This window comes from Scyliorhinus canicula, chromosome 7, assembly GCF_902713615.1.
Source record: "Scyliorhinus canicula chromosome 7, sScyCan1.1, whole genome shotgun sequence".
Lineage (NCBI taxonomy): Eukaryota > Metazoa > Chordata > Chondrichthyes > Carcharhiniformes > Scyliorhinidae > Scyliorhinus > Scyliorhinus canicula.
The window spans coordinates 167,514,191-167,537,420 of NC_052152.1; the positions used below are offsets into that span (position 1 = coordinate 167,514,191).

The following is a 23,230-nucleotide window of genomic DNA, read 5'->3' on the forward strand; positions in this document are numbered from 1 at the left end:
CTCCTTCGGCACTGAAATTCTATATATAACAAAGACAAGTACAGCACAGGAACAGGCCCTTGAGCCCTCCAAGCCTGCGCCGACCATGCTGCCCGTCTAAACTACAATCTTCTGCACTTCCGGGGTCCGTATCCCTCTATTCCCATCCTATTCATGTATTTGTCAAGATGCCCCTTAAACATCACTATCGTCCGTGCTTCCACCACCTCCTCCGGCAGCGAGTTCCAGGCACTCATTACCCTCTGTGTAAAAATCTTGCATCGTGCATCTCCTCTAAACTTGCCCCTTGCATCTTTAAACCTATGCCTCCTAGTAATTGACCCCTCTACCCTGGAAAAAAGTCTCTGACTAGCCACTCTGTCTATGCCCGTCATAATTTTGTACACCTCGATCAGGTCGCCCCTCAACCTTTGTTGTTCCAGTGAGAACAAACCGAGTTTATTCACTCTTGAAGATCGCTCTTGACATGGTGAATTCAGGCAGCTCTCTGATCAAAATCATCATCCTTGTCTTTGAACTGTGAAAACTTTGAAGAGGCCCACTCACTTTGAACTGCTCTGCCTGACAGCTGATGAGCAGGTCCAACAGTTCATCGAAGCTACAAGTCCGGAAGCCTCAAGTACTTTTACCATGGGCGCGATTCTCCGATGCCGCGCGGCATCGGGAAAGCCGTCATGAACTCGGCCGAGTTTCACGATGGCGCAAAACGCCCCCGTTCACGATCGATTCTTGCCCCCAGAAATCGGCTAGGAGTGGGGCCGCGGGAAACACGGGGGGGGGGGGGGTTAACGTATGAAGGCCGCGACGCCCGAATGACTCCCGAATGACGCCGCTCCGCATCGTAAAAGTGCGCAAGCGACGACAACGAGGGAGGGGGTGAAAATGTCGGAGCCACGGAGGGCTGCCCCGAGATTTGGTGAGACTGACCGCGAGACCCTCCTCGATGAGGTGGAGCAGCGCAGGGGCATCATCTGCCCAAGACGAGGGCATCGCTAACCTTCCAGCGTTGTGCGACGGGCCCGGCGTGAGGTGGGCACGGCAGTCAGTGCTGTGCGGCAGATCTCTCGGTCTGGGGAGCAGTGCCGCAAGAAGCTCCACGACCTCACCAGGGTTTCCAGGGTAAGTGCCACGAGGGTGTCCCCGGGTCACAACCATCCCCCCCCCCCCCTCCCCCCCCATGTCCCTCATCACCCCCCTCCCCCACCCCCCCCTCCTTCCCGGGCACGAGAGGGAGGGGGGGCGAGAGTGAGTGGAGGGTGGTTAACAAAGTTGTCACAGACCCACATGAGCGCTGCGACCCCCTGGAGAGATGCCATGGTGTAGCTCAACTCTCCTCCCAACCTGTGCCAATATCTGAACGCCCTGGTGATACCTGCCGAACAGTGATGATCTATCTATGTCCCCCCCCCAACAGGACAAGACTGCTCACAACAGCCGGGAGCGCAACAGAACCGGAGGGGGTTCACCCATTATGCACCCCCTGACAGTGTTTGAGCAGAGGGCATTGGACCTCGCTGGGGGATCTGCCACCCGGGAGGTCGCGCAATGCGAGGTTGGAGGTGCAGAACCAAATGAGACAACCCTGCATGACAATCCCCCCCCAGCCCATCCTCTATGCACTCACACTCTACCCACTGGACCCCCCATCCTCTGTGCCCTCACACTCTACCCACTGGATCATCCACCACTGGCCGAGCGTGTCTAACTAACCCCATATTTTTTTGATCCCTAGGGCGTGCTGACGAACGTCCAGGGCCGTCTGGTGCCACACACAGGCGCCCATCTGCAACGACCACCCCACCCAGGGCCGCACGCCAGAGGGTGGCAGGAGGTCGGCCAGGAGTGCCATCCTCCAAATTAGGGACTCCTGAGCAGGACGCATAGAGGACGGCGACGCAGTCAACAGACTCACCTGACGGAGAACCAGACATGGGCCGCGTGCACCCTGCACTGGGATATGACTGGGACCAGGACACTGCTGATTTTTTGACAGACGAAGACCTAGAGCTTGCGGCACTGCTGTCTCCCATACCATCCACCATCCCCGAGACACTCACCTTGGTTGGGCAATTAAGTGATGAGGCTCCTGGGTCACGGTCTGGTGTGCATCACACAGCTGAGCAGGTACAGCAGGTGGAGGTCGGAGCAGTCAAGGGGCTGGACGGTCGGAGGGCAGCCCAGGCCCAGCATCCAGCTGGCGGCCAGACATTTCCCGGGTTCCTGGATTTACTCGATCCACCTGGACAGCCGATGCATTTTGAAACCCAGGGACACAATGACGGGATGAGGGACGTCTTCCAGCAGCTGCAGACGCAGTTAGAGGAGTCAAACCGCGTCCAGGAGAAGAGAGTGGTCCGCTCATGGCAGCCACCCAGGCTGACACCGCACGGGTGGCGTCCGCGGTCGAGGCAATGGGTGAAACGGTTTCGGCCATGGGTCAGGTTATGCAAGGCGTTGGGCTTAATGTGCACGTGTCATCCATGGCCCTGGAGAGGGTTGCCCTCTCACAGGCAGCAATGCGCCAGAGCCAACATGAAATTGCCGGTGCGCTACGGGCCCTGGCCGAGTCTCACCAGGTCATGGCCCAGTCCCAGCACGCCATGGCACAGTCCCAGCAGGCCATGGCACAGTCCCAGCAGTCAGTCGCAGAGAGCATTGACCGCCTGACGCACGTGCTAGATGGCGTTGCGCACTCACTGGTTGAGGTCGCACAGTCCCTGGCGGGAATGTCTCACTCCCTGGACGTCTCAGCGAACCTTCGGACCCTGGTCGATACGGTTGCAGGCCTCCAGGCCTGGCAGCTCCAGGTGTTGGTGGGGCAACGGGGCACCTCCCCGCTCGCACCTCCGTCCCACAGTGAGGCCCGGGGGCCACCGGGCTCCCCGAGGGAGTAGGAGGTTCTGGGGCCCGTCCCATTAACTCCATCACGGGACGTCCCTGAACGCTCGGCCTGCCCCCGTCCCATCCCTGGTGCATCGGGTGGGCAGTGGGCAGAACAGGGTGGCACTATGTCATCCGAAACGCCCGCGGAGCAGCCTGGCCCATCAAGGCCGGGTCGCCCCAGGAAACGAGTGCCGACGGGGAGACATGTCGCGGGGCATGATTCTCAGCAGTCCGCCTCCACTCCTGCTGTACCATCTGGGGATTCACTTAGACGTAATGGTAAGGCAATGAAGAGGGACACAGAGTAAGTTGGCACGGGTGAAGGGCACAGTTTAGTTGTAGGGTCTAGGGCATCTGTACTTAATATTCACCATTAAACTCACTGTTGCATCTAACTTGTAAGACTGTGTGATTTTTCCGTTGCCACGGGGATCATGATGGTGACCGAGTGTCGCTGTGGTAAGGGTGATCTCAAAGTGGAGCAGTGTACATGGAGCGGGGGTGCGGGGGGGGGGGGGGGTGTGTGTGTGTGTGTGTGTGTGTGGTGGTGGGAGTTGTGTGCTGTCCATCTGAACGACTGCACCCGGGTCGTGTCTGTGTGCTGCGCCCGACGCACCACCAACCTCCTCCTCCTCCTCCGTGTTGGCACCACTGCCAGTGCCTTCTCCCTCCGTCTCCTCCACCAGGGCATCTCCCCTCTGCATTGCAATATTGTGCAGCGCACAGCATACCACAACAATGCGAGCGACCCTCTCAGGCTGGTACTGCAGGGCCCCACCGGAGCGGTCCAGGCACCTGAACCGCATTTTCAGAAGACCAAAGCAGCGCTCCACCATACCCCTGGTTGCTGCATGGGCCTCATTGTAAAGGGTCTCCGCGTTGGTCTGAGACCTCCGTATAGGCGTCATCAGCCAAGACCTCAGTGGATAGTCCCCTGTTGCCCAACAACCAGCCCCTCAGCCGGGGGGGCCATTCCTCAAACATAGCAGGGATGAATGACTGCGCAAGAATGTACGCATCATGCACACTCCCAGGGAACCTTGCGCACACGTGCATGATCCTCATGTGGGGGTCGCATACCACCTGGATGTGAACACTTACCTGTTGCCTGCAGGCGGGCGCATGGGGACGTGAACACAACCAATGACTCCCTGGACCATCAGTATCCCGGCCACGTTGGCAAATGCACGGGCTTGTGCTTCTTGATTTGCTAAGTCCCCGGGAAAGGTGATGTAGCGGTCGGCGATGGCAAACAGGGAGTCGATCACATCCTGGATGCACCTGTGGACCAATGCCTGCGATATCCCGGATAGGTCCCTGCTCGGAGACTGGAAGGAGCTGGTAGCATAAAGGTTAAGTGCCACCGTCACCTTGACGGCAACCGGGATCGCATGTCCTCCACGTGGGGCGAGGTGCGACACGGGTTGGCAGATATGTGCGACCGTCTCTATGCTCAACCGGAGTCTCCTCCTGCAGGTGATGTCCGGCAGTGTCTCGAAAGAGACCCGGGCACGGTACACCCTAGGCCTCGATTGTCGCCTCTGGCGCCCTGGCTCCACCATCAATGTCTCCTCCTCCTCCTCCTCCTCCTCCTCCTCCTCCTCCTCCTCCTCCTTCCCCCATGCTGCTCGACGACGGGCCACTCCACGGCCATTCCCTCAGCTGCTGCAGCTACCCCTGCATCCACTGTGGGATGTGGCTGTGGGCGCTGCTGGATGTCCAACTGAAGTGCAGCAGCCCCAACCACTGCGCTGAACATAGCCGTTCGGTTCGAATACATTATCGTCACCTACAGAAGGATAGTGGGGGGCAGATGATGGACCATCAATTCACTAGACACGTGCTTTAAGATATGAACAGTGGTTTTAATCTACTTACTACAGAGCCAGCCTGTTACCCATTGAACTCTCGATGAACTGCAGGCTGGCGCTGGACAAGGGTATTTATACAGCAGTCTAGGGGGAGGAGTCATGGGCGGAGCCAAGGGTGGAGCCCTGAACAAACTCCTGAGCATTCCCAGAGCTACTTCCCCTAGTGGTCGGATAACGCTACTGCGCTTACAATGGTATTGGTAAATACAGTGTGAATTACTAAGTTACATTCACCACAGCAGAGAAATGACATGTTAGACAGAGGTTATTTGACACCTCGGCAGCCGCCTGCCACGGGATACCTGTGTGTCCCGTGGGATGCGTTCTCGGGGATGCCTTCCCCAGTTTGCAGAGACTCCGGGACGGTCCGCTCACCTCCTCACTGCTCGTCAGCCAACATGACTGGCTGACGACTTTAAAAAGCAGGTGTGGACGGCGACGGCGTGACCTAGCGTCACGACGTCGGGACTTCGGCCCATCCGGGCCGGAGAATTTTGGGTGCATCGGGCGATTCTCCGTGTTTCTGCGCGGGAAACACGATGGAACACATTTGGCTGTTTGGGAGAATAGTGGGAGCGCGTTGGACTGGCGTCGTGTGAAAAACTGGCGCGGCCCGCTATTCTCCCAACCGGCGTGACATCGGAGAATTGCGCCCCATGTTTTTAACACCACAGATTTTCAAAGACTCTGAGCTTTCCTGCAAGACCTGTCTGCACCAAAATAGGATATCGTCAACAACATAGAGTTACATCATACCCATCACTTCAAAGAAAAACAACAGAGGAAACAAAAAAAACCATGATAACCTCAGTGCTGGGGGGGGAGTTACATTACTTTTATACCCCACATCACAATTTGACCTCTATCATGGCCCAGGACAGAACAGAGAACCATTAAATTATCTTGCATAAATAAATGTTTTCAGAACATTTTTAGCGTTATGGTCTGTTAACATCTTAACATCAGTAAATTACAAGCCGTCTTGTAATGTAACGACCCGTCCACTGCCAAACTCCACCGTGCCGTCTCACCAGAACACGGATGGTCGTCAACCTATGCTCCGATTCTCAATCGGCTCTTTATAATACTATAAAGAGAGGACTAGTCACTACACGTTCAAGTAAAACTCAGACTTCAAACCTTGGAACCTGGGTCTACCATAGAGAATCACAAGAAGAGCAAGGAGTGAGAAATAAAGACCTGGATTACCAGTCTCCACCCATTGGGTAAAACAGCCAAAGTGGGAGAAAAGACTAACTCCACCGAAAGGAAGAGTCAGATAAACCCAGTCTTCATCAGGGTAACATTCAGTCTTCTTGAACCCAAAAAGGATGAAAGCACGGATGCTCAAAAATCAAAATTAGAAGAAAGATGTTTATTAAAAATGCAAAACTAATTAGCTCTAACTGAGGTGGGGGGGGGGGGGGGGCATTGCTCAATCATAGCGAGAACAGACCTTCCAACCCCAACCTTCCACCCCTCACACACCTCCACTCTGCTCACCTTCCTTTTATACATATAGAATGAAGATTGTACACAAATCCCAAATTCGAAGCCATCTAATAATAATAAAAATTGCTTATTGTCACAAGTAGGCTTCAATGAAGTTACTGTGAAGAGACCCACAGTATAGCTTCCCTGTAAAAAGGAGGAAATTGACAACATCAAGCACAGCAACATGATCAGCAAGGAGCAAAGTCCAGTATAACAACAGAGATGCAGGGCAGTCATCAGGATCAAAACCTCTTTTCTGGCATACAAAGAAAGCAAAAGAAAAATCAAAGATGGAGGCAGGAGGGCAGGGGTGGGGGACCACGGTGGCCTGGCCCACGATCGGGGCCCACCGATCTGCAGGCGGGCTTTTTCCGTGGGGGCACTTCTTCCGTGCCAGGCCCCTGTAGGGCTCTGACATATTGCCCGGGGGCCAGCGCGGAGAAGAGAACCCCCCCCCCTGCGCAAGCGCGAAAATACACCGCCTAGTCCACGCATGCGCAGAATCACGTTGGCCATTCCGCGCATGCACGAACTCGCGCCGGCCCTTCGCCACTGGCAGGAGTGGCACCAACCCCTCCGGCGTCCACCTAGCGCCTGAAAATATGGAGAATTCCTCACTTTCGGGGGCTGTTGATGCCGGAGTGGTTGGCGCAGGTTTTCTTGCCGGCATGGGGACTTAGTCCCCAGAAGGGAGAATCCCGGCCAATATCTTTATTGTTAGCCATCATCCTTCAATGCATACAGGACGGTCAGGGCGGGAGTCCACTCAAAGCAACTGCACCACTAAAGGCAGGGTCTAACCCCAACTCCTGGCTGCTACGAACAACCGATGTCTTGGCTCCATCATGCATAAATGTCAACCAATAATTCTCAAGACATCGCAGGTGCCATGTACACCAAGAAAAGACAAAAACAAATGTGCATAAAGATGAAAAGACAGATTAAAAGATGATCAGAGCGTGAGCTCGTGAAAACAAAGCCACTCCCGTGCTCGTATCACGTGATACCTCACTCAGGAAATTTAATAACAACTAACCACCAGTGATATTTAAAAATAAGCTTTGGCAGTGTGGGCATTCCTGGAAGGGTGGACATTTATTAGCAGTCCCTAGTTTCCCTGAGAAGGTGATTTCAAAGGCATATTCGCTACTTCTGAGGGAAATTGGTTTGGGACTGCAATCACATATTGAACATTGTGAACTAAGCGCCATGGTGTCCCAGGGCAATCCCCTAGGTGCCCTCTGGTCCCAGCCAATCAGCTGTATTGGCGTGCTCCAGCACAACCAGAGTCATCTTGTTGGCTGGGATGAGCGTGTGTGGGGAATGAAGTGTGTATATGCGGCTGCAGCTTGTCAGCCTTCTGAGTGTCAATCGCGAATCCAGCGATTCCCATTTCCCATTGGAATTGATTGTGCCCCTCGTGGCACCGGTGCTAGCCTCTCAACGGTCGCTGAATCAGTCCAGGTGCTGCACCAGTATTGCTGTCTTTGAAGTCCACAAATCCTGCCCTGACGTCAACACATAGTCTCAGGAACGGAGAATTTCACACCTTGCCTTTCTGTTTTTTCTACTGAAGTGGATAACTTCAAGCTTATTCCATCTGCCATGTTCTTACCCATTCACTTAGCCTCTTTATGTGCTCTGACCAAAAAGATACAATGGTAAGAATTGTCCTATGTGGGACTAAGTCCTTTTGCAATTTCACGCTGGCGTGAAACTAATTTTTGGATCTCTCACCGCCCATCATTTATCCTGCCAGCGGATGAATGGGAGAAACCCACCCGATCAGACAGGTTTTCTTAATTTTTTTTTACAGTAAAGAGGATAGTTTTTTTTTACTTAACCCAGTGTGAGTAAAAAATATTTTTTTAAATTTCTGATTTACACACACACAAACACATACAAATGTGCACACACACAAACATGCGCAGATTTCAGAGTGGACAAAATAGTTTAAGTAATTTACAGTTTAGTAAAGTTGAAGGGCTTTAAGGCTCTTGAAGGTTGATTGTCTTGGCTGGCTTCAGAATGAACTTGATGGTCTTGCTGCCTTCACTTCTATTCATTATGGAGTGTGGGCATCGCTGATTAGGCCAACATTTAATGCCCATCCCTAGTTACCCTAGAAAAGGTGGCAGTGAGCTGCCATAACTGCTGCAAACCATGAGGTGTAGATGCACTCACAGTGCTGTTAGGGAGGGAGTTCCACGATTTTGATCCAGCAGCAGTGAAGGAACATTTCCAAATCAGGATGGTAAGTAGCTTGGTGGGGAATGTCCAGGTGGTGGTGTTCCCACTTGGGCTTTCGACTTCAAGGTGGTTAAAAGCTATAGCCAGACAATTTATCTGTTCTCCTACAGTTTGCAGTGTGGATTGAGGTGTTTGTTAAAATTTCTATCTGTGGCACCTGGGTAGTCAAGATCAGCAGACAGAGTTCAATGCTTGCAAGTTGGATGGAGAATGGGGAGAGAAAGAGAGAGAGAGAGAGAAAGAGAAAGAAAGAACCCATTCAGGGTTTTGTTCCTTCAGCGTCTTAGTTGCTTGTCTAGTTCTGGAGAAAAAACAAGTGCTGAAGCACACAGGGCGCAATTCTCTGCCCCCGCCCCCCCCCACTCCGGGTGGGAGAATTGCGGGGGTGCCGGGCGATTCCCGCCACGCCGCCCCAGCACCCGCACGCGATTTCCCCCCCCCCCCCAAAACGGCGTGCCATGTTCTTACCCATACGACAGGCCGCTCGGAGAATCGCTGCTCGCCGTTTCTAACGGGCGAGCGCCGATTCTCTGGCCCGATGGGCCAAGCGGTCTGCCCAATCCGATGGGTTCACGGCGGCGCCAACCACACCTGGTCGCTGCCGGCGTGAACAGTGGCCTGTGGGGGGGGCGGGGGGGGAGGGGGGATCGAGCACCGGGGGGGGTGCTCATTAGGGGTCTGGCCCGCGAGCGGTGCCCACCGATCGGCGGGCCGGCGTCTCTAAAGGACGCACTCTTTTCCTCCGCTGCCCTGCAAGATCAATCCTCCATGTCTTGCGGGGCGCCCGCGGGGAGGATGGCAACCGCGTATGCACGGATGACGTCATTTACGCGGCGCCGGCCGCTAATTTACGCGGCGCCGCTTTCGCGCGGCGCCAAGGCCTGGCGCACGTAAATGACGCAGCGCCGCTCCTAGCCCCCCGAGGGTGGGAGAATAGGGGGCGAGGAGCGGCCTCCGATGCCGGAGTGAAACACTCCGGTTTTCACTCTGGCGTCGGCACTTAGTCTCCCGTTGGGATAATACCGCCCACAGTGTTTGTTTGAGACATTTTCCTGGCTACATAACATTTCCTTGCAACTGACCCAAAAATGTTCACAGCTGGTGTATTCTGGTTACCTTGATTAGATCATAACTGGGAAATCTTCTCTTAGGCAGGATCCCATTGTCCAAATGATTATGCCTCAATGTATGTGTCTGCCTAGTTGAGTACCAAGGTGATTGAACGCTTTACTAATGGGATAGAAGATTTCCCCCACCCCCCCATTCATCTCTTTTACGGCCATTGTACCTGGTGTGGCTTTTCAGACAGGTTGTCTCCTTTGATTTAAAAGAAGCAATTGTGTTTCCAGTCAGCAAATCCAAAAAATCATTTTTTATGTAAAACATAGTTTCACATCACAGTTCCAATGTTGTCAAGGAAGATATGTGAAAGAACCATATTAATTTCTGAACCATTGAATGATGAATGGAGATAACCGCAAAATACCAAAGAAGGCAGAAGCCTGAAATAAAAGTAGCGTGCGATGTGGCCGTTAGATCGCGAGAGGCCATCATCGGGAACCATGGCGGGCACCGATCAGATCTAACTGGCCCTCTCCTGTTGGCGAGATGAGGATTCTGTCTCGGCGTGGCAAGAAACCAATAAACATCAATTAAAGTCAATCTCCATACCATTAATGGGAATTCTCCCCCTCCCCCCCCCCCCCCCCCCCCCCCCCCATTTAATGGCTCCCGTGATCTCACCGCCTCCCCAGCAAGTGGTCAAGCAGGCGCTGATTAGTACACCCTTTGAAAAATGTGAAACTGCAGAATGGCTGCTGTGGGGATCTGAGGAGAAGAGTAGCCATTGCTGATCTTGTGCTTGGGGGTGGGGGGGGAACAGCCTCGGGCGGGCGAGCTGGACTGTCAGAACACGTGGGTGCACCATTGCCCTCCCTGGATCGTCCGTACCCGTAACGGGGGAAGGTCAGGCCCATGCCTATCTATCCCACCGACCACCCATAATCCCCCTGACAATGGTGGGCTCTGGGCAACAGCTGGAGGCTATTACCAATAGGGAATCCTAATAATGTGAGCACTTCACAGCACCCAAGTGGATTCCCGTGTGTAGATATGCCACCTCGCAGGTGAGAGTGACTACCTTGCATCCCAACCAGACCGTGAGGCCTGGACACCTTGCCTAAACATCAGAGGCTTCAACACCATAGAGGCAGAAGGCAACATCCAAACACCCAAGAGCTGGGCCTCAGCTAGGGACATCCCCGCAACCAGAAGGTGGGTGTATGGTCCGGGGAAGGGACCAGCGCCCAGTCCAGGTAACATTGCCAGTGGGTGTCGGGGTAGAGGATCTAGGTCCGGTGCCTGGGGGCTCCCGTTGCAGCCGGGGCCTTTTGTGCAGGGCGCGTTGGATGGTACCCTGAGGGATGGCAGGGGATGTGGGGTTTGCTGGGTGAAGCCATGGAGGACCAGAGGGTAAGTGCCTGGAAGCACTTTCTGATTGTCTGCCCATATGGCCATCTGGGCTGACATTGGGCAGTGCATTGGATTGATTAAAATGCGGTTCCAATGCATCAGCTTCTCTGGTGGTGTACTGCAGCACACTCCCTGGAGAGTCGCCCGCTTTGTGGTGGTCGGCTGTGCCCTCCACAGCGTAGAAAATCAGCGGGGCAACATACTTCGCCAACCATCCCGCCCACCTTTCTTCACTCCCCCTTTATTCCACCTTCAACCCCCCCCCCCATTCTACACACCAGTGCTCTCTCAGTGAACCTCTATTTGCTTGGCCCTCCGGCACTCTGCCGCTATGTCTAAGTGTGTCTCCAGGATGCACATCAGCGGTGGAGGCAGTCTTCTGCTTACTGAATTCTGTGAGCCTTTGATGCCCCTGGCATGTGTCCTCTGGTGGCCGTGTGCCGGAGGACTCCAGCCCACCTGCCGGTGGCGCTTGCCCTGAGATGCCACCATGTTCCGGATGTGGACTCTGAGACGCGCAGTCTCGGTGGGGGCTGGTACTCGGGAGTGCTGGTGGGCGCCATCGCCACCCGGTAGGGAGGCTCTGGGTTGGCATCCAGCGCTCCCTCCTCCCTGTCAGTGCCCGTAGAGACCTGGGATCTCCTTAGGACAGAGTATAAGTTGGATTGTGCTTCTGCTGGCTCCCCAATTTCTGCACCATGGTATGGATGCCCTCAGTGATGCTCTCTGTGAGTGGGCCATGCTCTGCTGTGTGTCGCCCATGTACACCTGCATCTGGGGCAAAGTCCTCAGCGACCAGGACATTCTCTGGAGAACCTTAGTAATGCCCACCTGTGACTGGAACATGTGCCACAGCAAGTTCCACTTGAGATTGGGGCATGTCCCCCAGTGACTAGAACATGCTCTGCAGTGCCTTGACAATGCCCACCTGAGACTGGGACATGCTCTGCAGCACCTCGGAAAGATCCACCTGCATCAAAGACTGGTTGAGCATAGAGACGGTCCCCACTGACTTAGACATGCTGCCGAGACGCGCAGCCATGGCTGTCACTGACTGAATCACACCTTGGACACCACCACTCATGGTCCTGACATCGTGCTACAGGCTGTCCACTGCGGTCGCTGCACTAACAGTGTTAGCCTCGGTGCCATGCATTGCTGGCACCATCCCCTGCACCCACAGCCTTTGGGACTCCAATTGGCTGTGGCACTGCTGATATCCCCCTCTGAATCTCATGGGCACACTCTGTGCAAAGGCTACGAGTAAACCTGGTCCAAGGGCTCAGCATCTGACTGGGACTCAGTTAGGTCCTGGGATCCAGCAGACCTGCGACTGCTGTCTCACCTGGATGTTCCTGCCTTCCCCTGATGTGGTGCTCACCAGATTGTGTCCCAGAAGCCTGTCCACTACTTTTGCCCACCGAGGTATGTGTCTCTGTGCTGGTGAAGGGTGGGAATGACAGCCATGACGCAATTATGGTGGAATTCTCCAGAGCTCTCCGTGGTGATCTCATGCGGGGCGGTGGGGGGTGGGGGGGTGGGGGGGGGGGGGGGGGGGGAACCACCTTGGATGGGCTGGACCTTCGGATGGTGAACCTGTGGGAGAATGGGCATGTGGTCAGTGAGAGGGAAGGAAAATCATCCCGATAATTGTCTGGGTGGGGTCCAGTGGATACTCACCTCTACGGTGCAGGCCAATTTCAATGTTGGTATCGGATCTGTCTTCGCCCACCCTCGCGACCTCCAGGACCCATTCCTCGTAGGGGGTGAGGACTGTCATGCTTGACGCCCCGCCACCTATCTGAGCCCTCTCCCATCTGTTGTGGGCCAACTTCTCCTGCGGGGACTCAGAGAGGCATCGTGAGCCCCAAGTTTCATGCATCTTGGTGGCGAGGGGTCATGGGAGGATAGGACTTGTGAAGACACGACTCTGGGCATGAACGGGCTGGGGCACGATATGGTGCTGCGCGGGGGTGGTGCCAGGCTCACGGTCGTTGGGGAGGGGAGGGTGATAGGCGGGACCGGTGCCAGGGGACTGATATCAATTCACCCATGTGGTCCGGTGGAGGTTGTTTAACTTCTTGCGGCACTGGTGGCGGTCCTCCTGGTGACACACCGCATGCTGATAGCCACTGCCACTTTCTCCCAGGTGGCACTGACTGCCCTGTGGCTAACCTTCCGAGTCTCTCGGGGGAATAAGGAATCCTGTCAGGACTCTACAGTGTCCAATAGTCTAGCCAGATTGGTATCTCCGAATCTTGAGCTGGTCTCCTTGGCGGCATGGCTGCGTGCTGTGGCGTTTTCTCTGCGGGATCGGTTCAATTGCTACTCCCCCTCAATAGTGGGGAACTGCCAGGGTTAGTCTCGATGAATCAGCCAGCGGGACAGTCATTTGCGGCGTGAAGCCCATGGGGCCTCGTTAAGAGGACCAATTAATGTTAGATACTGATGACGGCCTCGCCGGGTCGGCTATATGGAAATTCCCAGCATTTCCCCTTCACTTCACACTCCTGGAATGATCATGCCCAGAAAATGCTGGAAATACTCAGCAGGGCTGGCAGATTCTGTGGAATGAGAGAGAGTAATTGGCTAGGATTTTCTCACAGTCTATGGGACCCTGATGTTAGCACCAAATGAAGGTCCTGATGCCGTACTTAACGTGAGCTAATCGGAACTCACCAAGGATCCTTAGGCAGCACCTTCCAAACCCACGAACACTACCAGCTAGAAGGACAAGAGCAGCAGATGCCTGGGAAAACCATCACCTGGAAGTCCCCCTCCAAGTGACTCACCACCCTGACTTGGAAATATATCGCCGTTCCTTCACTGTCACTGAGGCAAAATCCTGGAACTCCCTCCCTAACAACACAATAGGTGTACCTATGCCTCAAGGAGTGCAGCGGTTCAAGAAGGCAACTCACCACCACATTCTGAAGGGCAACTAGGGATGGGCAATAAATGCTGGGCTAACAACGCCTACATCACTTAAATAGATTTTAAAAAGAAAAAAAATCCTTTTGGTGCAGATATATCATTGATTACTATTTGTTGGTGCGCTTGTTGAGCTACTTTGGTGAAAAGGAAATGATCAGGTTTGTTTGCATTGTAACTATATTGAAATAATGTAGAGAAATCTGCATATCCTGAAATTTTACTAACCAGCTAAGTATTCTTTTTCAGGTCCTGAATATCAGAAGAGAAGATTCCTTCAGGAACTGATCGAGAATGGGGGTTATGTGGAAAACACAGAGCAGGAACCTCCATCAATAGAAGAGCCTCCACCTACCCCTCCAGAGAGTCCTGGACTCCATGAGAAAGTCGCAACCCCACTTGAGTCATCTCCTGCTGGTACACCTTCACCAAGTCCTTTGGAGACACCACCAGAGGTCAGAAAAGTTAGAGGATTAAATTCCAACATAGAGGACTCCAGTCACTTGAGTCCTGGAAACTGGAACGGGGAGCAAAATAAAAGTAACCGGTCCAGTAGCCATCCTGGAACACCTTCTGGTTTACTGACCTTGCAAGTTGAGAACAGATCAACTGCCAACAATCAAAATATACCCAGGACCACCAGTCATCAGAACAACAGAAGAACACCAACAAAACTGGAGGAGCAACTACCGAATAACTATGATTTAGATATAAAGCCTCTAGAAAGAATTGAAAACAAGCCTTGTGCAAATCAAAAGATCAAGTCAAGAGAACCTATCCCACCCCACCAGCTGCATGATGCCAAATTCCACGAAAACTATCACAGTTATGCTGTGCGGACAGAAGTAGGACCTCCTCCTTTAGACTTAGTGCATGATGAAGCTCCTGTCAAATTATTGCCAGTCAAGAAAGAAGCAATCCCAACAAAACCTTTAACACCCGAGCCAAAACCAGAGGTCAAAGTAAAAGAGCCAGAACCAAAGCCAGCACAGGTGCAAATAACTGCACCACATCCCAAACAGGAAAAGCAGCCACAACCCCGGCCAGAAACCAGACCTCAGTCCAAGCCTGAGCCCAAGCCTGGGCTTAAGCCAGTCACAAAACCAGTACCTAAATTAGTAACACAACCTGAAGCAGCAAGAAAGGAGGTTGCAGAGGTGGCACCATTTGATCAGGTGAGTTTATCATTTGACCATAGATTATGCATGGATGTACAAATTGGTTTTACAAACAGTTGCCTTCGATGACACAAAGTAGATTTTAGCACAGTCAGATAAATCTGAAGTGCTGATCTCACCAAGCTGTTAATGGAAGAGGTATTGGGAACAGACAAAAGGCCCTTCCTTCAGAGGAAAAGGGCAAAAAACAGAGGGTGCGTTTTGAGTATTGTCTCATGGTACTGTTTGTTGCATATGGGAAATGTGCCACAGATAAGGGCAGCATGGTATCACAGTGGTTAGCACATTTGCTTCACAGCTCCAGGGTCCAAGGTTCGATTCCCGGCTTGGGCCACTGTATGTGCAGAGTCTGCATGTTCTCCCTGTGTCTGCGTGGGATTCCTCCAGGTGCTCCGGTTTCCTCCCGCAGTCCGAAGATGTGCAGGTTAGGTCGATTGGCTATGATAAATTGTCCTTAGTGACCAAAAATAAAGGTTAGGTGGCTTACTGGGTTACGGGGATAGGGTGGGGGCATGGGCTTGGGTAGGGTGCTCTTTCCAAGGAATGGTGCAGACTCACTGGGTTGAATGGCCTCCTTCTGCACCATAGATTTTATGATTCTAGTTTATAAATATCTTCCTAGTATATTTATACATTGCCATTAAAATCCTGGCATGTTAAAGGGACAAGGCCACATTGTTAATTGTATGTTAATTGTACACAAGTGGCAGGTATGAACTTGGGACTCACTTGAGCCACTATAAATAGACACAGATTGAAATTGTGATGGTTGTGTTTCGAGGTGTATGGGTATCTCTAAATATACATAACAGTGTTTAAAGATTGACCCCAATGCTATCCTTCACCAACTGGATTTCTGGAATAGAACACACGTGCCATGTCATAAGTTGTTAGATGTGTTTAAACACAGGCTTAAATAATACATCAGAACATTATTGGGTTAAGACACAAACATGTACCCCTATATTTTCCTATATGCATGTAAGTCAGAGAAAGTTCCCCATGCCTGATTTGGTGAAGAATACAAGGCGCAGTAGGATTACCATTGTGCCAACTAATTACTACAGAACAAGAAGGTAAAGTTCGACATGTATAATAATCTTCTGTTTAGTGAAACTGACTTCCTGGATTCTTTTGAGATTATTGGATACTGTGATAGAGACTTCAGTTGTTTCTGCAGAAATGAGCATAATAGTCTTCCTGAACATACAGGTTCCTTGAATAGAGGAGCAGAGCTTAAAGAAGTTCGAAGTGATTTAAAGATGTTGTGAAGGAGATCTGCAATATGTTCCAGACAGCTCTGATTGACAGCCTGACACCAAGAATGTTACATTAGAATAAGAAAAAGTAAATTTTGGCCAGTAGGAAGCAAAGAAGGAATTAGAAAGGCCTGAAAACTTAGTGGATTGGTATCTGGACTGATACCATTGGAAGTGAGTTCTGGGCTGTGAAGTCCATGGTTGACCTTCCTGCCCCACCTCCACTTGAGTCCCTTAAGTAGCCAAAGTTATAATGATTCTTTACATCATACCATGGGTGGTGCTATTCCAGATGTTTGATGTTGGGCAGCCTATGCTTTGAGAGTTTTGGCAAGTGTGTGCTTTTTCAAAGTTACAAGCTGCTACAAATTAAACAGCACTTTTCCCTTCTACAGAGGAAGGCAAGGGCACAAATTCTCTCCAAACTCTGCTGGCCTTTCTCTTTACTCTGCAGTTTTTTTTCTTAAGCTTTTGACTCTGCCAGCCAATTTTTATTGAGCTTATTTTTTTAACTTCAGTGCAGTATATCCACAACCTTTTTTAAAAAATCGTTCAAGGGATGGGGGCAACAACATTTATTTCCAATGAACTGGATGTTGCTAGGCCATTTCAGAGGGCATTTAAGAGTCTACATCTACATTGCTGTAGATCTGGAGTCACATGTAGGCCAGGTAAGGATGGTAGATTTCCTTCCATAAAGGACATTGGTGAACCAGATAGGTTTTTGCAACAATTGGCAATGGCTTCTTGTTCATCATTAGACTTTTGATTCCAGATGTTTTATTGAATTTAAATGTCACCATCTGTTGTGGTGGGATTTGAGCCCGGGTCCCCACAGCATTATCCTGGGTTACTAGTCCAGTAACAATACCACCACACCACTGCTTCCCCACTGCTGTAATCTGCTGAGCCCTGGGACCGCCACCTATTCTACAATGTAGGTACCACTTCATTTTTGTAACTTACTAACCACCTTGTAGAGTGACCAGGAGCGGGATTCTCCGACCCCCTGGTAGGCCGGAGAATCACTGTGGGGGGGGGGGGGGGGGGGTGAATCCCCGAGGCTGCTGAATTCTCCGGGGGCGGGAATTGCACCACGCTGGTGGGCGGCTGCCGGCAGCTCCCCCCCCCCCCCCCCGGCGATTCTCCGGCAAACGCCCATAAATTAGACCTGGTACTTACCGGCGGGACCTGGATCTGCGGTCAGCCTCCGGGGTCCTTGGGGGGGGGATCTGGCCCCGGGGGGGTGTCCCCACGATGGCCTGACCCGCGATTGGACCCCACTGATCTGTGGGCGGGCCTGAGCCGTGGGGGCACTCTTTCCTTCCGCACCGGCTGCTGTGGACCTCCGCCATGACCGGTGCGGAGACAAACCCCCTGCGCATGCACTGGGATGACACCAACACATGCTGGCCCTCCTGCGCATGCACCAACTCACGCTGGCCAGCGGAGGCCCTTCGCCGCCGGTTGTCGTGGCACCAAGCCCCTTCTGCGCCAGTTGTCGTGGCGCCAAGCCCCTTCCGCGCCGGTTGTCGTGGCGCCAAGCCCCTTCCGCGCCAGTTGGCGGGACGCCAACTCCGCCGGCGCTGGCCTAGCCCCTGAACATGCGGAGGATTCTGCACCTTCCGGGCAGCCCGACGCCAGAGTGCTTCACGTCAGTCCTCGGCGCCGGGACCGCCCGCCCCGTCGGATAGGGGAGAATCCCGCCCCAGGTTCTTTGACTCTGCATTACTCAGGATCTGGCAATTTTTGTAGTCTTGCTCAGCTGTCTTCATGATCTGACCAAGTTTTTCATTTTATTTTACTCTGCGACATTTGGGGGGCCTTGCAATGGATTTCCACTCAGTCTTGTGGAAATGAAGCTTCTTCAATTGTTTCTTCAATTTTTCTCTGAGACACATGTCTCTCTGGTCCGGCTTCAGCTGTTTTTAATTTTTCATATATTGGGATACTTTTTCTGAGTTTGTTTAAAATGTCACCTTTCATATCACTTTTGATGTTCAGCGTGTTGTGTTCCACTGCTGATGTGATATCTTTTAGAAACTCCCATTGCGGCCAAACTTTAAAAAAAAAAATTTAGAGTACCCAATTTTCTTTTTCCAATTAAGGGGAAATTTAGTGTGGCCAACCCACCTACTCTGCACATCTTTGGTTTGTGAGGGTGAAGCGCACGCAGACACAGGAAGAAAGTGCAAACTCCACATAGCCAATGACCCGGGGGCCAGGATCGAACCCGGGTTCTCAGCGCCGTAGGCCACCGTACTGCCCTTATTGCTGCCAAACATGATTTTATAAGGTAGTGCTGCTGTGCACCAGGTTTCATTATGGGTTTATCTGTGGAGTCTCATTGGTGAGGAACTTGATGCTTATATGTTTAAAACCAAACTATTTATTGTTGATCTTGAACTATTTGTAGATCCCAGATATTGTCAGTCATGGAGCTGCTTCTCCATATAGGTTGCTTCCATGTGATTCTATACATCATACCATGGGCAGTGCTGTTCCAGCCCTACACTAACCCTTGGTCTCTGCCATGAACCTTTTAACATAGACATAGAACATATAGTGCAGAAGGAGGCCATTTGGCCCATCGAGTCTGCACCGACCCACTTAAACCCTCACTTCCACCCTATCCCTGTAACCCGATAACCCCTCCTAACCTTTTTTTTTTGGTCACTAAGGGCAATTTATCATGGCCAGTCTACCTAACCCTACACGTCTTTGGACTGTGGGAGGAAACGGAGCAGCTGGAGGAAACCCACGCAGACACGGGGAGAACGTGCAGACTCCGCACAGACAGTGACCCAAGCCGGGAATCGAACCTGGGACCCTGGCACTGTGAAGACACAGTGTTAATCACTTGTGCTACCGTGCCATACAGCTTCATTATAATGTTAAACAACAAACCTGCCTTCTTAAAACTCCCATCTTGCCTCCATTATACTGTAAATAGGCAAGTTGTAATCAGGTTTGAGACCTTTAAAAACTTTCACATCTCACCTGACCCAAACTCATCCATTTTGAGGGTTAAAGTTCCCCCATATGTGCTGTCTCTACCCTGAAATGGTGGAATTTGATGAACGTTATTGGGTTATTACATCTATAGCATAGGGGCCCATCTTGGCCAAGAGGTGGAAGAGGGACATCAGCTGCAGCTGCAGCGAGATCGAGCAAATTTGTTCAGAAATAGGATATACTTTCGTGTCTCAGTGCTCTGTCACTGCCTCCCTCATGAAGTGGAGATTGTGAAGGCATGCTTTATCAGTCATTCTCAGGTGACAGGGTCTCTTGACGCAACTAATAATAATCTTTATAGGGCGGCATGTGGTGCATTGGTTAGCACTAGGACTGTGGTGCTGAGGACCTGGGTTCGAATCCCGGACCTGGGTCACTGTCCGTGTGGAGTTTGCATTCTCCCCATGTCTGTGTGGGTTTCACCCCCACAACACAAAGATGTGCAGGTTAGGTGGATTGGCCACACTAAATTGCCCCTTAATTGGGAAAAGAAAATAATTGGGTACTCTAAATTTATATGAAAAAATAAAATCTTTATAATAAGCTTTATTAGTGTCACAAGTAGGCATACATTAACACTGCAATGAAGTTACTGTGAACTATGTATGAATGGATAAGGGCAGTACTGCGTACTGGCACCTTTTTTCATTCTTTATTTCACTCTGTTCCTGTTCTCCAAATATTGGGCGAGATTTTGTGGTGAGGTCACACTGCAACTTGAAGAAAGCTGTACACAAAAATCTCGTGATCTCTCATTCCTGATGCCAGTTTAATTCTGGTTCCCAGGTTAAGGGGATCTCTGGATATGCAGCAGCAGTTATGTTAACAAGCAGGAAAAACAGTCAATCATATCTGAAGTACTTTCAAAACACAGCAAAGCAGGAAATTAAACCACTGGATATCCTTCTCTTAATTTATTTTGCTATTGGAAAGATGGAATATAATCAGGATTTGATTTAGATAGAAGCTAAAATATCAATATCAACTTTTTAAAAAGAATTTGGAAAGTGGAATTTATTATCATAGTGGAGAAATTTGACAATCAACAAATATAAAATTATAAAAATTATAAATATTTGTGAAATACTTATAAAAAGGTTGTTCATGAAAATATAAAATCAGGGCTAATCCAGTTATTTAGCAATAATTATGAAGTTAGTCTGGTATTTAAAAATCTAGTTATGCTTAATTCAACAGGGTATAACTTTATCAAAGGTTTTTACAGCAAGACTAACGATGTAGCAGTGAAAGTTCTCATCAATTAATTGATTGTTCAAGGTTGGAGTCTGGGGATGTCACAATAACACACTCTGGAGAAACATTGAATCATTGAGAGAAACTTGTGGATTTCCATGTTATTTTGTGCATTTGCAAACTCCCAAAACTTGCCCTCAGTTTCACTGGAATAATGACAGCAAAGGTTGACACTTGTACCATCATTACCATCTCAAACTCTGATGCCAGTATAAAAAGAAAAGAATCCTGATGAGAATATTTGTCTCTAGAATGTTGGTTGTAACAAAGATGAAACTTACAAAAATTTGGTAAAAACTTCTTTAAAATGTTTCCTGCATTCCCAAATTTACACCTGACTGTTGGACTTCTGCTTGCTCAATATTTAGTATAGACTCATCCACCATTTATCTCATCCAGAAAATGTAGGTACAAGTTGTGAGAATCAAGACTTGGGAGGAGCTCAGGTTTATGCAGTAGTACCACTGAAGTTTAAACAGTTCAAAACACTGGAAAACATTTGGGCATTGTTTCAAGTTCTGATCCATTTAAGCTGTGTTCATCCAATTATTTGGAGCTTACTAGGAAGAACCTCAGGCCCTGATAACAGATCTACCCTCCAATGTACATTAATGAACCAACAGCGCCTTGGTGTTTGTGTGGACTTGCCCAGGTAAGATGACTAAATCTACTGAGATTTGACTTGATTCTAAGCTACGATCGCCAGGCAGGTTATCCTGCAGTTATTTCATACTCGAAAATACCTTTTCCTCAAGAAGAATTGAAAATATTAGACACCAGACAAACATGAGATTGAGCCCTTTATGGGTGGACTGACGTGCTAGAAACTCATGACTAATGGCATGGTGGGCAACAGCAGGTGTGTGATGGCCTTGCCGCTATCCTCCTGATTACAGTCTGGATACACATCACATCCTCTTCAATAGTGCTTCATCTCAATCTATAAATCCCATCCAACATGGGAAGTAATAGAATATTAAAGTGTTATATTTAGCAACACCATGATGCCAAAGTTGACAGTGGAATTATCTTCACACATAATGGGCACGATTCAATGGAAACATTTCTAAGTGTCATTTTGGGTGCATTTAAGGGGTTGTTCTTCGGCGGCCATGTTGGTGAGATGGCGGCCCGAATTCAATGTCACTTAGTGCCGAAAATGAGCCCCCACATGCGTCGAGGGATTACTGGCTGTCTTGCAGTCTGATTCGCCACATTTGTACCTTAGCGTCTCGCCGCTAACAAGGGGAGTGACTTTTAAATGCTCCCTCACCACTGACCCTCAGTCATACACAAGCATGGCAGTGTGGAGACCTGCTCCTCACTTTGGCGATGCCGACCTGGCCAGGCTTCTCAAAACTGCGAGAGAGCCAGCAGCAGGGCCAGCAATAGCACATGGGAGGCAGTGGTAGAGGTAGTCAGTGCGGGCAGCATGACCAGGAGGACCACCGTCCAATGTCGGAAGACCACCACTGAGCTGCAAGTGTAAGTTACAACCTCTCTCCTAGCATTAGTTCCACCAGCCAACCCTCTCCCCACCCCACAGATCACTGGTTAAGACCTTGCACCCTCCCAATGTCAATCTTCATGCTTGTTCTTCAACATCCCCTGGCACCCGTCAGCATAACCCCTTCATGTCCAGGTGCGGTGTCATCACATGCCACCTGCTATAGAACCGCCTGACCCATCAAGTAGGCGGCTAAAAAAGCCCTTTCATTGTCTCCACAGGAAAAGATGGCCCATAATAAATGAGAAAGGACCAAGGCATGAGGTGGGGGTGGATTCCCAGAGATTCGAGTCCTCACGCTCTAGGGGGAATGGGCCCTGGAGATCATTGGGGTTTACCAAGGAGAGAGCAGTCACCGACAGCTAGATTGACCTGTGCCGCAGTGGTGAGCATTCACTGCTCCTTCACTCAGATGACCTGTCTCAAGTGAATTGTTCATGTCAGACAAAATGATCCTTCCCTCTCAGTGACCACATGTCCATTGTCTCGCAGGATCTCCATCTGATGAGGCCCCCCAGGCCATCCAGAGCCGTTCCCCTCCATGCCACCCAAGAGACCGCCTTGGAGGAGAGTTCCAAGGAGACCATCGGTGAGGCATTACAGCTGTCATCCCCTCCCCCCTCCCCCTGTCCACCAATGCAGAGACACACACCTCGGTGGGCACATTAGTGGACGTAGCGGCACAAGGTGATGAACACCACACAGTTGCTGATGCACATCAGGTGGAGGAAGGAACATCCCAGGGAGGCAGCAGTCAGAGGATCCAAGGACTTAGTAGGATGCCAGTCAGATACCGAGCCTTTGGACAAGGTTCTCCCGGAGCTGATGCAGATGATAGGACACAACCATAACATTCAGGAGAGGATGTCAGGTACATTCCAGCGACTGCATAGCCATTTGGAGGAGACCCAAAGGCTTTCTTAGAAGGAGATGTTGCCGACCATACACAGCACCAATGCCCACACTTCTAGGGTGGCGACCGCAGTGCAAAACCTGGAGCACGACATCCGTGTCTTGAATGGCGGTGTCCAAAGTATTGATCAGTCTGTGACGACCATGATTGAGGGCCTCAACATCAAGTCCCAGTTGCTGAGGGACGTGTCACAGGTACAGGTG

General features: G+C 51.0%; 1 protein-coding gene across 7 annotated transcripts in view; it reads left to right on the plus strand.

Annotated features, from left to right (window-relative positions):
• jph2 (junctophilin 2) overlaps window positions 1-23,230 on the plus strand; it is a 184,639-nt gene that overhangs the window by 154,445 nt on the left and 6,964 nt on the right. For all 7 annotated transcript variants that reach the window (XM_038803221.1, XM_038803222.1, XM_038803220.1 and 4 more), the window contains one exon: window positions 14,151-15,076. In XM_038803221.1, coding sequence (XP_038659149.1) covers window positions 14,151-15,076 — 926 coding nt within the window. The remainder of the gene's footprint in view (window positions 1-14,150; window positions 15,077-23,230) is intronic.